The sequence below is a fragment of the Ilyonectria robusta genome, assembly GCF_021365365.1.
Source record: "Ilyonectria robusta strain PMI_751 chromosome Unknown BGZ61scaffold_1, whole genome shotgun sequence".
Taxonomy (NCBI): Eukaryota; Fungi; Ascomycota; class Sordariomycetes; order Hypocreales; family Nectriaceae; genus Ilyonectria; species Ilyonectria robusta.
In genome coordinates this window covers 1924550-1939592 of record NW_025764435.1, presented here as the reverse complement: position 1 = coordinate 1939592, position 15043 = coordinate 1924550, and the positions used below count along the sequence as shown (strand labels likewise).

At 57.0% G+C, this 15043-nt stretch overlaps 4 protein-coding genes across 4 annotated transcripts; 2 read left to right on the top strand and 2 right to left on the bottom strand.

Moving 5' to 3' along the window:
- Positions 1-3870: 3870 nt before the first annotated feature.
- BGZ61DRAFT_525481 (uncharacterized protein) lies at positions 3871-4760 on the top strand (the record flags this gene model as incomplete). The annotated part of the gene is made up of 5 exons (XM_046252771.1): positions 3871-3890; positions 3973-4045; positions 4178-4284; positions 4364-4605; positions 4660-4760. 5 exons carry the CDS (start codon positions 3871-3873, stop codon positions 4758-4760), a joined length of 543 nt encoding a protein of 180 aa, XP_046112120.1.
- A 602-nt stretch (positions 4761-5362) lies between these two features.
- BGZ61DRAFT_438105 (ChaC-like protein-domain-containing protein) lies at positions 5363-6815 on the bottom strand. Its single transcript, XM_046244205.1, has 5 exons — positions 6610-6815; positions 6456-6514; positions 6296-6327; positions 6178-6232; positions 5363-6019 (listed from the first exon to the last, which is right to left on the bottom strand). Exons 2-5 carry the CDS (start codon positions 6500-6502, stop codon positions 5461-5463), a joined length of 693 nt encoding a protein of 230 aa, XP_046112119.1. The 5' UTR covers positions 6503-6514; positions 6610-6815; the 3' UTR covers positions 5363-5460.
- Positions 6816-8056: 1241 nt separating this feature from the next.
- On the top strand, positions 8057-9197 carry BGZ61DRAFT_488729 (uncharacterized protein; the record flags this gene model as incomplete). Its single annotated transcript, XM_046250138.1, has 4 exons — positions 8057-8097; positions 8210-8225; positions 8314-8647; positions 8734-9197. The coding sequence occupies 4 exons, from the start codon at positions 8057-8059 to the stop codon at positions 9195-9197; spliced, it is 855 nt and encodes a 284-aa protein (XP_046112118.1).
- A 252-nt stretch (positions 9198-9449) lies between these two features.
- On the bottom strand, positions 9450-11183 carry BGZ61DRAFT_13262 (uncharacterized protein). Its single transcript, XM_046237174.1, has one exon. The coding sequence runs from the start codon at positions 11061-11063 to the stop codon at positions 9702-9704; it is 1362 nt and encodes a 453-aa protein (XP_046112117.1). The 5' UTR covers positions 11064-11183; the 3' UTR covers positions 9450-9701.
- Between the last annotated feature and the right edge of the window lie 3860 nt (positions 11184-15043).

Here is a 15043-nt window from a genome sequence, read left to right as displayed (position 1 = left end):
TTGAACCAGCTGGACTTGTAGCAATGGTGATATCATCATGGAAGTGATGCGCCCGCTGCTGGGGTTTGGCGCCATTGTCGAGAGCGACACGCGCAACTGGGAGGTTGTTCGGGCGCCATGTTAGTTTGTGGCGTTGGTAGTCATCTTCATCATCATTTGAACCGTCTTGCCAGAGAGCCTTCTCTGCAACTTCCTTTCGACAATCGTGAACCTTGTCCAGCCAGGATTGAACATGATGGTTTCCGTCTGGGTTGGTAACCGGAATCCCTTTGCTGGTTTGGCCAAAGGGTTGGTGATTGTTGATCCTCGACCGGCGATGGCGACGGTGATGCCGCCGAGGAGAGTTCATTCTACCAAAAAGAAGAGAGGATCCAAAGAAGTGAAGAAGCGAGGTTGGCAGGCTGGTGCTAGCAACTGGACATCAAGTTGTCCAAGTGAGAGTCCAGTGACCCAGACAACTGGGTGAAGCCGGTGTCCTTCATTCTCCATCTCGTTCCTTCTCCCGTTGAGCCTTGTTTCTCGAAAACTTGTCCAAGGAGAAGGAACAAGTTTTGCATAACTACCACTCAAGCCCTTACCTGCCTTATCCATGGTTCAACTGACTGGAACCCATGGCCACAATGGAAGGTAACCCGCAAAGCTCCTTCCCTTTAAGGAAGCTTGCGCACTGTGTTCTATTTAGGGAATAGTTTACTGGAGACGCCGCCGTTCACTGACAAACGAGCGGACCTCGTTCCCTATGTTTCCTTTAGTCTCTGGAAAGCGTCGTATATTTTTGTTACTAGCATGGCTCCTCAGGGTTTCGCAAGAGGTCGGTGAGTTGATAGTCTCAAGTTTCGGGATGACTTTGAACTGTCAAGTCACAGACCCATGCCGCCTGAAATGGGGACTGGTACGTACTGCCCTTGCACCAGACCACCTCCACTTGCATGAAAAAGGCGACACTGACATGGGCTCGCATGCCTGCATGACACGGACTGTTCGTATTAATGAAAAGCTCCGAGTCCCTTGAGTGAACCACCAAGGCGGGGCCGCCTGGCTTGGCGTCGCCTATCCACGACTATCTACTCCGTATGTAGGGAGGAGTAAGGAGTGCATCAGCGCGAGCTACTTTGCAGAAGGGGGCGCAAGTTGAACCAGACGGGTTACTACGTTTATGCTAGAGCGACAAGAATAGCTAGAACCGGTGTTTGGTATCTGGTAAGGTAGCATCCATCACTGCTTGATCTAGCATGTCGCTGCAGGGCCTGTCTTGGCACGACAATGCGGACCTGGCATTCACGTCAAACGTTGTGCAACCGACCTTCTGCGATGCTGTGATGCTGTGATGCGATGCTGCGGAGTCGCAGAAGCTCTGTCGGTCGTGACGCGTTGCCATTTCCATTTCCTCTGGCTGTGCCGCCTGGGCTTGGCACAGGCATGTTTCAGTCTCGTACGTACCAGGCGGGACCGAGTGAGAGACCACGTCTGGTCACTCCCCCGCTTTCCCGGGAGCTCTCTAAATACCGATTTTGCCCCTGAGAAACAGACGATACGTAGGTGGTACTCAACAGCGAATGAAACCTCTGCACTTGGGGAATTTGGCACGGCTTCCAGAACTTTGTCAATCCTACCGTTTATGTTCATGACTGGCGATAGCTCATGATCCTTGACCTTATTCCAAACGAACCCCGCACTAAGGCCTCAGGCCCTAAGACCTCAGGCCGTAAGATCTACTGCGTAGTAAGACCTCAGGCCCCTCGGCCTTCACACGCCCTGCAACAAACCCGACATCAGACAGATGCGATGCTCGTTAATAAATGCGTACCATGTCGCAACTTGGAGGTTGACTTCCGCCCCTGAACCGCAGACTCCACCAGTGAGGAGGGGCGGGTACAGCGCCTGGAGAGGGGTTGCCTGTCTCAGGCAGACATTGTGAGAGAAGTGCTGGGGGCGGGTAGGGGGAGCAAGACGGCGCCCTGGCATGCAGGCTGCAGGCTGCGGGTTGGGCAGCTGTTCGTAAGCTGTCGCGCCTAGAGGGCCCAGCTGTCCAGGCGTTTCGGCGGCTGTTGGATGTTGGCAGTGGAGGCCAGGATGCAGCTCGAGGTCGCAAGATGATGCGCCCAAGTACCGGCTCAATCCGAGGCTTTGGTGTGGGAAACAAGGTCCCGGGTTGTGGATATCGTGGCGAGGAGGTGTTCTGAGCTCGATGCCAGAAACCAGGCCAGCGCCGGCGGTGGATGGTCGAAAGGGTTGCTCTCCGTTAAGCTACCCAAGCCGCGCAGAAGCAGGGGCCAGGGTGGTGAGGGTCCATGGGAGGAGGATTGAGGGATTGAGGGATTGAGGGGCGTGGCGGGCAGCGAATGGCAAGGCCCCAGTATGATGGGAACAGGGAACGTCTTCGGGGAGATACGCTTGGCTTTTTTAGGGGCTTTGCCACTTCGTAGGGGCACGGTGCCATTTGAGTTGAGCAGTGGTGCTTGGCTTCCTGGCTCTCTGTCTGTGGGGGATGCGTGCGTTGAGTGCGTGAAGTGGTCGTCATCACGGACCCTCCCTCAGGGCGGGCGGCGGCCAAGTTGGACGGGTTGGGGTGGGCGCCACTAGAGCTACGTACTGTAGTAGTACAACCACACTGGGCCGCAGCCCACAGCGCATCTGTGTTCCCCTGCGCTGCTGTGCTCCCCTGCTTGCCTCTTCCGTCTGAAGCTTGTTTGGAGACGCGCCCCTGCCAATGCCCACATGGGGGGCGCTCGAAACGATCATGGGCCCCCGGCCTGTCTCCAGTCGTTGACCGTCCTTCTGGCACTGCCTCCACGAATGAGCCCACCGGCGGATCGACGGGAGCACGCTCGCGCGGGTGCTATATAAGGTAAGACGGCGGAAATGAGAGCTGCTGCCCTTCAGAGAGGTGCTGCCTGACATCAGCCGCGTCCGCTAGCCCCATCAAACAAACGCCTGATTAGCGAAATATCTCGCATCGGCCGCAGAGACGCCACTCCTCCAACCCGACGAGACACCCCTGGCCAGCATCGTCATCCAAGTGATCCAACGCCAGCACCACCGGCACCAGTAGTTCCAGTCCTCGAGAACGCACCAGTACCCATCCGGACTCCAACATTCGTACCTACCTACTACCTGCGTGCCTACCTACCTAACCTACCTAACCTCCCTACCTGCTGAGTAGGTAGTGACCCTACTGCTGTCCCGACCTGCAGCTTGCATACATAACCTCGCGGCCACATCTCTTCCGCTCCAAGAGGCCCGCTTGACCTTTCGCATCTTCTTCATCTCATCTCATCTTCGCTCCCCCTTGAACCCACCCGCTTTTCGCCTTTCGTGAGTTCCCACCTGCACTGCACTGCACTTCCACCGTCGCCTCTTTCGCGACGACTCCCAACCCAACGCACCGCTCGCATCGCAAAACCACCACCCGCCACCAGCCCGTTGACTTGATAATTAGCGCAAAAAAAAGTCCAATCTCCCTCGAGGTTGACCATCTCCCGTTTGCTCAAACGGAAAAAAAATAGGTGGGTTTTTTTTTGTCCTCCCGCGCGCTGTTGTCCTCCCTCCCGTTCACATGCGGTGCCCCGCGACGATTGTCCGCACCCTGCCGCCGCGTCTCATAAGGAGGCGGAGTCTACTGGCTCCATGCCACAGTGCTCAGTGCTCAGCGCTCAGCGCTCTCACGCGGGGGGAGGGAGGCGCCCAAGTGGCCCGTCTCTTTTTCCCTTTTTCCCAACCAGCTCGGAGCATGCGCACCTTTTCTCCATCTTGCATCATTTCTTCGACCTCTCTCCATTCATCTTCAGAGCCTTCTACCCCGCCAACCGTTGCGCACTTGAAAGAACTTGAGTTGAGATTTGAATAGGCTCAGACCCCACGTCTTTCATCATGTCGAAGCTTTTTATCGGGTATGTTCCACCAGTCACACCAGTCGCACCGGGTCACGCCTCATGTGGCCCTCGACCATCCATCATCGCTGACCCAACCCAGTGGCCTGGCATGGCACACCGAGGAGGGCACTCTGCGCCAGAAGTTTGAGGAGTTTGGCCCCGTCGAGGAAGCTGTACGTGATACCACGCTTTGCTTGGCCCTTGCCTGAGATCCCCCCCCCTGGGCCGTTGAGGCCTCCTCATCGTTCACTTGAATCCTGCCCTTGTTGCGCTATGAGCTTGTTTCTAACATTAGACATGTAAAGGTCGTTGTCAAGGATCGCGACACTGGTCGCAGCCGTGGCTTTGGATTTGTGCGATTCACTCAGGATGAGGATGCTCAGAAGGCGATCGCCGCCATGAACAACATCGAGTACGGACACCCTTCTTTCCTCCAGCCAACTGGCTGTCGATTCCTTCTTCTTTCCAACCAGAATCTAATCCTAAAATAGGTTCGACGGCCGAACGATTCGCGTTGATAAGGCGTCTGACAATGGTCCCCGAGGCGGATTCGGTGGTGGCCGCGGAGGCGGTGGTGGCTATGGTGGCGGCCGAGGAGGGTACAACAACGCGCCCATGCAATACGGTGCTCCCTCTGGTCCCGGCTACCAGGTCCCTGCTCCCAACATGTACGCTCCCCAGTACGGCCGCGGTTACCCCCCTCAGCAGCCCGGATACGGAGCCCCTCCTCAAGGTACGCACAAATATGTGAATGTCTGAACCATGTCGCGATCTGACTGTGATTCAGGGTACGCTGCGCCCCAGCAGTACGGCGGATACTCGGACCCTTCCCAGCAACCGCCTGCGCCTCAGCAGCACCAGCCCCCCCAGGGCGGTCGAGGATACTAGTCGGCTAGGGTGAGGTCGAGTGTGGCATGCGCCATTACTGGACGAGTCTGTCGGTGGGAGTGGGTGGATTGAAAAGGAGAACCGCTGAGGATCGATGACTCGACGAATTTCCGCACCTGGCTTTGCGAATCCTTTGTATGACTGAACGATCAAGCATCGGTGAGCATGTTTGATGCAAGATTATACCCGGATACTTCGGTTGAAATGTGGTGAAGGCAGCCAAACCATTAACGACGTTTTGTTGCGGTTGCCGCGGAGGGAACACGGCCGAGTCTGACTTCTGTGCTTGTTTTACTGAATCATTTGGATGTGAATCGCGACCTCCTTTTTCTCCTTTGCGTGTGTCTTCATTCCCTGTTTCCTTGGTTCGTTCATTCACTCGTTTATTCCCTTGTCCTCTTCTCTTTACTACAGTTGTGGAAGACTGGCGGCCAGTGCTTGGTGGGTACATGTGCGAGGTTGAGAGCGCAGTTGCTCGATGCTATCTGTCTGAAGGGATACGAACAGAGGCGACGGCTGGACAAGATTGACGATCGCGATGAAAGCAACGAAGGGAAGAGTCGAATGGAGGGGTGTGCAAAGGACGAGGGAGCTGCAAGCATTTCATCTTCCTCATTATCTGTTTCATTCAATCATGTGCGTGTGTATGCTCATGTATCTGTGCGTGTGTGTCTGTGTGTGTCTGTGTGTGTGCTCTCTGTCACGAAGTTGCCCTTTCGATCTCTTCTGCCTCCTTGGTACTGGCCTCCTGCCTGAATTCGTGATCGGACGGAGTTGGATTCAAGACCTTGGCTGAGTCTTCGCAGATGCTCTCGAGTTGCCTAACGCGGCGGGCGAGATCGCTGATATGGACATCGCTGCTACCGGAAGCCAGGCCCTGAAGGGCAACATCCAGATTGAGGAGATAGTCCTTGTTGAGGCCGCTGGGGCCCTGGCTGTGGAAGATGTGCTCGGCGAGCTTTTGGGGATCCTGAGGGCCCACGAACTGGTCGTTGTCGGGAGTACCGATGTAGACGAGGGTGCGGATGGGTTTGGAGCCGTCGGCGGGCTGGAAGGGCGCGTAGTGGATGGAGTAACCGTTGATCTCGCGGATATCGAGATACTCCTTGACTTCTGCCACCTTATCCGGGATAATGCGGTAGGCCACACCCCAGACCCGCTCCGGCGAATCGTGGTGGTCTGTCAACTCCTCCCAGTAGGACCTCTCGATGAGGGTCACGACGCGACCAGGCGCCTCTGGAGTGCCGCGGTGGTCCTGACTGGAAGCAAAGGGGGAGATATCAGCGGCTGGGATCTCTCATTGCTCATCTGGTCCGTTCTGGTCCGAGACTGGGAACTGGAGTAATCTTTTTCTTCATACCTGGCCTACAACAAGAGCAAGTCAGCGATGAAAGGTAAGGAAGGGGTACTGAGGGACCAGACCTGCCAAAAGCGACGAACATAACCGGTGACGTATCCGGGGATCCTCGTGTCTGGGGGAGGGCCGGGATGTCAGCGATGGTGGTATAGGACTGGTAGTGGGGAGCTCGCGTTACCAAAGTGTGGCGGGGGCTTCCATATCAGGCTTCTACAGGTTACAAGGAATAGGTGAGTATCGAAAATCCATCGGTGAGTGAGTTACGGAGACGAGGGATGGGTGAGTCAAAGAGAGCAATTTTCTAGCACTGATGAGAGGAAGCGGTGTTTTATACATACCCGTACCCATACAACCAGAACTCCGGGGGAGAAGGGTCAACCGTCATGATGAAAGAAGTCTTGACGATATTATTAATACCAACTCTGTATTGAGAGCGAGCGAGGGATGGGGAAAGAAGAGGGAATAATCAAATAGCGAGCTGGGGTTGCTGACGAATCTGTGAACGAAGGTGAGTTACAGAGAATCAAGGTGCCAACGCTGAGAAAGGAGGTAGGCCTTCAGCGGAAGATTGATAAGCAACCCGACTCGAGATATCGTAGGTACTGGAAGGAGACGCAAAAGATGGTGGTGGTTTCGGGCGTTTGGTGGTTGTGGATTACGAAGGCATTTTGGGACTTTGGGTTGGCTGCAAGATGCTGGGCGATGAGGTGCTCGGGACGGTCGACCAATGGCGAGGCTCGCTCAAAGGCTCGCTGAACAACTGGTTGCTCGCAGGGGACGTCACGGGAACCTGCAGCGCCGCAGCAAAGCGACGGGGACAGCGCCGTGGCTCTCCGGCATCGCGGCACTGGTGCACTAGTAGCGATGGCTTGGGAGGTGGAACCGCACCCTTCCAGTGACGTCGGCGCTGTAAGCCATTCCATGATCCCCTGGGAGCCCTGGGTACGGGGTCCCTATCTGCTGTTGCTAGCTGCTGCCCCACCAATTTTGTGTACCAAACGTCGTAGGTTGGTGGGCATTTCTCATCGGGGCCTATCGCCAGGAGGCTCCAAGGCACATTGATCCATCGCTGGAAGGCTGTACACCGGGATACAACCATGCACAGGACTGGAGAAGTCCGTGCCGTGGTGCCGGGAGGTGCTCGCATTCGAAGAGCGAGGCGGCTTCAGCCTCAAGTTTCAAGCCCCAGGTCTGACGTTCTGATAGTCTGAAGTCATAAGCCTCCTCCTTCTAAGCCCAAAGCGCGCCTGGGCGTCACGGCACGCATTGCACCGCATAGTACGGCTGTACAGGGCTCCTCACAGGGCTGTATGCCCGGGCCGTGCTGAACGGGAGCTGAAGCGCCCGAGAGGCCTGCCAACTCTCCCTCTCGTCTCCGGGGCTGCAGCTGGAGGCGAGTTAATCAAGCCAACACCTGGCCAAGCCCGGCCAAGCCCAGGCCAAGCCAAACCCCAGCAGCCGGTTCAGCCTGACCATGTTGAGCCTGACGACGTAATGCGAGGGTCGGATGCGAGGTTGGACTCGTGCAGCGCCGCTTTATAATCGGAGAATAGGTCCAGGGCCAAATCACCCGCGGGATGAACTGCTGCGTAACAGCGGCCAGCGAGCCAAGCCTGATTCGCTGCGCATGCGCCACACGCCACAGTCCTGACACTGTCCAGAGCCCTGTGCTAGGCGGCTAGGCCTGTAGGTACCCTCCAACACTGCCCCGCGCAATTCCCTTCCCCTGCTGTACTCGTCCTTGCCTTGCGCGTTTCTGGCTCCTCGCTCCGACCAGTCCTATCCCATCCATTCCCATCCCATCTCGTCCCCAACTGCGCCCTCACTGCTAGAAAAACCGGCCTCGTCTCTCCCGATCTCGAACCCTCGTCCATCAGTCTCCTGCTGCGCCGAACACGGGAAAAGGAGCTTACCGTCGTCCTCCTTGTCTTCATTCATTATGGCGTACAACCGTCCCTCCAACGACGATGCTCTGCCCAGGTAGCTTTTTGCCCCTCTCTCCCCCGCGCCCGCGCTCGCGCCCGCCAGTTGCGGCTCTGCGATAGGTGTCACGCTTCACAACCAGCAATGCTAACCTGCGCGCCTTTTCCAGATTTGCTGAGCCCGACGTACGTGCTGTATTTCCAGGCTCGCTAGAATGATACATCGAGATGCCCCAGAAATTAACCCTCTTCTTGCGTACAGAGACCTGGCCAGGCACCCTCGCAACCCCCGCCGCAACAGCGACCACCTCCACAGCAGCAATATCAGCAGCAACCTCAACAGCAGTACCACCAGCCGCCGCAGCAGCAGCAGGCCCGATACGACCAAGTGACGTCGCCCACTCACCGCGATGCCCGCTCTCCCTCCACCGGCCAGCCGGCGTATGGCTACGGCCACATGTCGCCGCCGCCGGTCCAAAGCGGCGGAAGACCCCCGGCGCATTATAACCGTCCCGCGGCGACCTCCCGCCCGCCACCCACGCCAGCCCCGGATGCATCTGGCTCCGATGCCTCGCTTCTGCCTCTGTTCCGGGCTGTAGACAAGGATGGTGCGTGACCATCATGATGCGCTTACCTCGCTCTGGCCTGGGAAGCCAGAACCCGCTCCAGCTCAGCCTCATTGACTATTTCTTAGGAACCGGTCATCTTTCAGAGCGCGAGCTCTCTGCCGCCCTCGTCAACGGCGACTGGACTTCCTTCGACCCCCACACCGTCCGCATGATGATTCGCATGTTCGACTCGGATCGCAGTGGCACTATCGGCTTCGAAGAGTTCTGCGGCCTATGGTCCTTTCTCGCCTCCTGGCGCACCCTCTTCGACCGCTTCGATGCTGACCGCAGCGGCAACATCTCACTCCCCGAGTTTAACAACGCCCTCGTAGCTTTCCGCTACCGCCTTAGCCCTCAGTTTACCGAGCTTCTCTTCCACACCTACGATAAGCGCAACGAGGGCGTCATGAGCTTTGACCTCTTTGTCCAGAGCTGCATCTCCCTGAAGCGCATGACCGATGTCTTCAAGAAGTACGACGACGACCGTGACGGCTACATCACTCTGAGCTTCGAGGACTTTTTGACCGAGATTCTCAAGCAGCTCAAGTAGGCGCCGCCTCGGCATGGTAGAATAAGTAGAGGAAGCTATAACCAAGGAAGTACAATTGGAAGGGGAAAATCTAGCGCGGGCTTAAAGAAGTCATGGAAAGAGACCGCATGTATCTTGGGGAACTGTACAGGCTGCATAGCATACTGTCGTCGATATGAGGGATGAGATGGAGTGGTCGAGATGAATGGACAACTGGATGATACCCTAGGTCGAGGCTGTGGATCCTGACTTAGACGCGAAGTTGACTTCGACAAAGCATATAAATAAAGCTGTATTTCTTCTCTCTTTTAGGACGGGCCTGTAGATGGGGTTATTTAACACCATCATTAGCGCATATCCAACCAGACCAATGACTGGTGATCATGAAAGTCTTCGAGGTTACCCATCCAACCCCGTGGCCTCTGCGTAGGAACCTAGTATATGAAAGCCAGCAAACATGTCAAGACACGAGAAGCTATTCGCCATTCTCCTCTCTTTGCAAACACAACCTCTCACAGCCCTCCCTCAGAAAATCATGGACGTCACTCTGGGCTTCTTCGGCACATTTGGCTCATAAACGCCCTCACTCGTCAGTGCAACTTCATCCCCGATGGCCAGAGCCATAATCTCCGTGTGTGGCGCTTTCTTGCCGCTATCCCAGGCAGACCGGTCGAGCTCCCGCCGTACCTCGTGGCGATAGCGACGCGTGCGAGCCATTTTGCCCGCCATCCGGCCGGCCCACCCCTGACGGGTGTCGCGCCCGGTGTCGTGGGCGCTGACCCAGGCCTTGGCGCCGAGGGCGGTGGCGATCTTCTGGCCATCGGGCAAAGAGCCGGGGAGCCACCAGGGCCCGGCGACGGCGTCGAAGCAGTGGAGCAGCGCCGTCAGGGGCAACGCGGCCTCGGTGACCAGGTGGGTGGTGGCGTATGGTTCGAGGCTCTGGTAGGCGATGCCGTGTGGAGAGAAGATGATGGAGATGGAGCGGTCGCGGGCGTGCGGCGCCACGGAGGCGATGGAGCGGTTGGACCGATTCCGGTAGAGGCGTGGGGACTCGGGAGGGGATGGAGTCGGCGGCGCCGGCGGCGGTGGCGGCAGGAACAGAGATTGAGACACCGAGTCAGCCATTGACGGGTCGTAGGATAGCCGCTTTTTGTGAAGCACATTAGGAGGCGGGAATGGGAGAATGGCCGCTTCTGAATTGTGTCTGAAGTGCAGTATCATTGGGGACAGGGGAGGCGGCGAGGGGAGCCTTGGACCGACCCTGAAGACTGGTGGTCTGGGAGTCACCGGCGAGGTGAGGAGAGGGCGATAAAAGGACAAGGGGCGACAAAGGGGCGGGCGGTAGGTGATGCCCACGGCAGCACGGGCTCGCCAGCGGTCCTTCTTCTGAGCGATGAAGGAGATGGTGACCTCTCCGGGATCGCCTCCTAGGTGTTGAGGCGGGACGGAGACGCGAGTTGTCGTCTCCCTTCCAGTGACACGAGGATCCTCCCACCTCTCCAGCGTCAGGACCCTGTCCTTTTCAAAGAACTTCCAGCTGCGGATCAGCTTAGCCGCAGCTGGTTCGGCCAGAATCACGGAGTTCGAGTTGGTCCGGGACAGTTCCTTGAGCGTGTCCTTGTTACAGTGATCGCTCTTGTCTCTGCTGATGATGACGAGGTCTAGCTCCGGCAGCTCTCGAACCGACGAGATACAGTCCTTCTCGAATTCGTGGTACTTCTTTGAGTAGGTATCTTGTTCCCGATCTTGGTCTGGGGCGGATGTTGGGCCGGGGAGCCAAGGGTCCAAGAGAATTCGAAAGGGTTGCTGTGCTGGGCCTTGGCCGATGGGCTCGAAGCTCAACAGGAACGAGCTGTCGCCATTGAGTTGCTTGACCGTCAACGCCATTTCGGATTATTTGATCCTGGTGTCACGTCCGATAGGAGTCAACCAATACGACATTCGGGGTTGGAGGGCAGAATGGTGCAAATCGCTTCACCACGGTCTTCTTGTCCAAATGACTGCCATATCTGGACTCCTAGTGAGAACCAACATGGGCGAACGATACTTAATGAGAGACTACCCCAAAAAAGCCAAGGCCCGCAAACAGGGGTAAAGACCAGTGTATTGAGACTGTCGGCACCCGAATCAAAAGAGTTGGGCGGCATGGGAGCAAATTGAGGCGCCTGTGAATGCGCCTCTGGCGGCGGTACGGCCAGGCCGAATCGCTGTGGCGTCGGCTATGGTGGAATCCGGTCGTAGTAGAGAAAAGCATATCAGTATTGTCCATTGCGCAAGCCAACAATACTTAGATGATTCCCCCTTACATCCGTGTCCGTCGGCTTCGACTTCCGCCGCGGTTTGTGCGGTATGGATGGGTATCATGGCCGACATGCCAGTCCATGCATGTGCCGGTGAGTGTCTGAGACTGGATGCACAATATCGGATGGGGGCCAGCAGTCTAATAAGCGTCCTGTTCGAGACCATTGCTCCAGGGTTGAGACAACATTCCTAACAGATGGCGTTTGTTGATGAATGCACTTATCAGCACCTGCTTTCGGAGCCGGCCAGCACTCAAGGGGGTCGTGGTAGCCATGCTGAAGGTGGGAGACACTGTATCAATCGATATGGCATTTGTTCCATCGCTTCGCTTGAAGTAACGGTGAAGAAGAGTGGCATTGACTTTGGCGGCCTGTCTTGAGCTTGATTGAATCCCTCATCCGGCTAGCTTGTCTAGACACTTGTCTATAGCTAAAGGAAAGAAAGAAGCCGTGCTGTGACGTTGAATGATCAACTGGTAGCCCAGATTGTCGCCGTTTTTGGATTGAATATGGCATGTGTAATGGTAACAAGGGAGTGAAGTCCGAGTTGGTTCCGTTCCGTTCCCATCGTCACGGGAGCGGAGCCAGCTTCCACCGCTGTGCCGCGCCGGTTAGGAACCGCTCCTCCGAAGTTCTGTGTAAGTTGTCCCGGGAAAAGCTCTTTAGCCACACCAATAAAAAACATTAAAAAAAACAGCGCCAGTCTAGACTGCACGGACTCGACAGCGTTTCCAGAGACCTGGGCCAGGGTCCAACGTGGTGGCTATCGCGGCAAGGATAAGAAGAGCAGGTGGAGATTGCAGCGGGAGCAGCGAGTAGAGTGCGGCCTTTGAAGCTCAAGCGCATGGGTGTCTGCCCAGGAATTTATTTTGTCTGGTCAGCTGGTCGATCCAAAGTTGGCGAGCTCCGCTGAAGCTCCCAAGAGGATCCCGCCCAACCAGCCGCTTGTGATTGTTGCCCGGGAGCTGTGGTTGTTGTTTACGGGCCGTTGCAGGTGCAGATGAGCTAGAGAACCACAATGAGGCTTTTGCGGCGGTTTCTTTTACGTAGGTACCAGGTATGGAAGGTATGTATACCCGCGGTTTCCTGTTTGACTGACGGAGTGTGGGCGTCAAGGTGCAAGAGGACAAGACGGCAACACCCATTGAAAGCCGGCCAAGATAGGTAGTCGCGGCTTAGGGCCCTTGGGGTCCTGGAGGAAAGAGGAAGCTTGCGTGCTACGAAAGTTAGCAGGTACAGGCAGGTACCGTCCTTCCCAGTTCGGGTGGAGTGACCCGGGAGAAATCTTTTTTGGGTCTTATCCTTATCCGTTCCCGCGCGGTCCTCACCATGCCCCCCCACTTTGCGCATTTCTACAGGGACTCCCACGTCCCCCAAATCCCTCGACGTCCACTAGGCCCACTTTTGCTGCCGGAGCCATGCCATCGTCGTCAACCTCCGCCATAGAGGCATCTGGGAAGTACCCTCCAGAGCTTCCAAAGCCCGTTAGGTACGCTAGACCGCAGGGAACAGTACCGCTGACGATTGCCGCGATTTAGGCGGTGCGGCGCGGGGTCACCGCCCTGGAGAATAAAGCCGGACTTATCAAGCATGACCTCGGCTGGTTGGTCTCACGACACTCGCTTTTCTCGGGCCTGGCCCCCAAGCACTCCGTACTCTACCCTCCATCACCAAGTACCTCTACTACCTCATCGCCGACTCAACCCATCCATCCATCCATCCATCTTTTAGGAGACATTCATGCTTGCTCACCGCCTGCCTAGTACTGATCTGACGGCCCGGTGCTCGACGCTGAGTTCTCGGAAGCGAGTGGTCATATCTCCTGACTGACTCTTGCTCCCCCCAGACAGCCTGTTTCGTAGGGCCAGACCCCCTGGCCGGTGATGTCACCGTCCCCTCACAAGACCCGAGGGTGTGGTGTTGTGTACCCAGGACGCTGGCTTGCCCTTTGCTTTGCCCGCCCTGTTTGTGTCAAAGTCATGCCGCCTCGGAGCTACCTGCAAAGGTACCTTACATCCCTCTAAGACACAGTGCTCACCTGCAGGACCAGGCGCTTTCAGTAGGCCCTGGGCTACAGCTCAACGACGACAGACTTCTCGCCATCTCGCCACCGGCTCTACCGTACCTCAGGTTTACACCCCCCTTCCGATTTGGGATGTGATTTGACTCGATGCGAACCGCCGCATCCAGCGCCACCTCGGCCGCTGAGATTCCAGCTCCTCGACTAACCCTTGCATGGCTCGAGCTCCAGCTCGGTCGCTGCTGGTGAGCTTCGGTCGGTCCCATGGCCCAGCTTGTGGCGAGAGTCATGCGAAATGGCACTGATAGTGTACATGTGATGGCCAACAGCCGGAGTTGGATTAGGGACAAGACGTGTGGCAGTTGACCTTTGCTTCGGCCCCGCCGACTCTTGGCCACAGCGGCCGGATCAGTGGCCATCCTATCCAATCCTGTACTCTAAAGTGCCAGGCGCCAGATACCTTACTCGAACGGTTGCCGACGACGCCGACCTGGCGCAAAGCGAAACATCGACGGATGCAGTCCAGTACGGGAGGTCTTGTGAAGCACTGTAGCTATTGGATCTTAGCTTGGCCGCCTCCGCCAACCTGGTGGAGAGAAACCCCGAGGTGGGTGAAAAGCTCTGCTTCTCTCACACGCCGCTCAAAGCACGGCGAGGCGAAGGGACCTTCAGCCAGGGACCCAGCTCCACCTCGAATGGAGCTTCCCCCCTGTCGCTTTGGTAGCTTCACTGACCTGCAGCACCTTCAGACCTTTCAGATGGCACCAGACAACCACAGCGAGCGATTGTGCAGGCCCCATCCCACCTCGTCCACCTCGCCCACCTCGCCCAACTCGTCCGCCTCCATCCGTCCAGGAAAGCTCCACTGCCAGCCACCCATCCTCTCCACCGAAGTCACCACCCCTCCGAGTCATTGCAATGGGAGCCAATTGATTTGCTCGCGACGGGCGCTTGGGCCATGGTCCCTCGTGGTGCTGTGCTTGCTCATGCCTGCTCATACCAGCTGGGTGCTTGCTTGTGCTTTCTTCTGGTGCGGCTGCTGATGCTTGGAAGAAGCTTCCCTGCCCCAGTTCAAGTCCGGTCCCCCCCCAATCCCCCAATCCGATGCAAGATAAAGCGCAGGGAAGAGTGAGGTTTTTGCTTCTCGCCGGGCCCTAGAAGACCTGCAACACAGCTGCTGTACCCGCCCCCCCAAGCTTCAGCCCGGTACCATTGGCCCCCAGTGATAAGTCGTTCGAGGCAGATCGCCAGTAAGAAGTCGTCGAGATTCGTCAGTGACAGCCGTCGCGGCGTTTGTCCGTCTGTCTGCCCACACGCCCTCCCTCGCAACGCAGGGATTTTTCCCCTTCCACTTTGTGCTTGCTTCCCTCGTTCCTCCTTCTGTAGTAGTTAGTGCCCGGTCCTGTGGGTGTTCCGCGCGTCTCGGTGCTTGTTCTGATGCTGGCTCGTCCGTGATTTTGGGGTGTGAGCGCACTGAAAGCTCCTCCTCTACTATGTACAAGCAAGCTCTCACAGCACCACACACACTCTTGCTCGCACCCTCACGC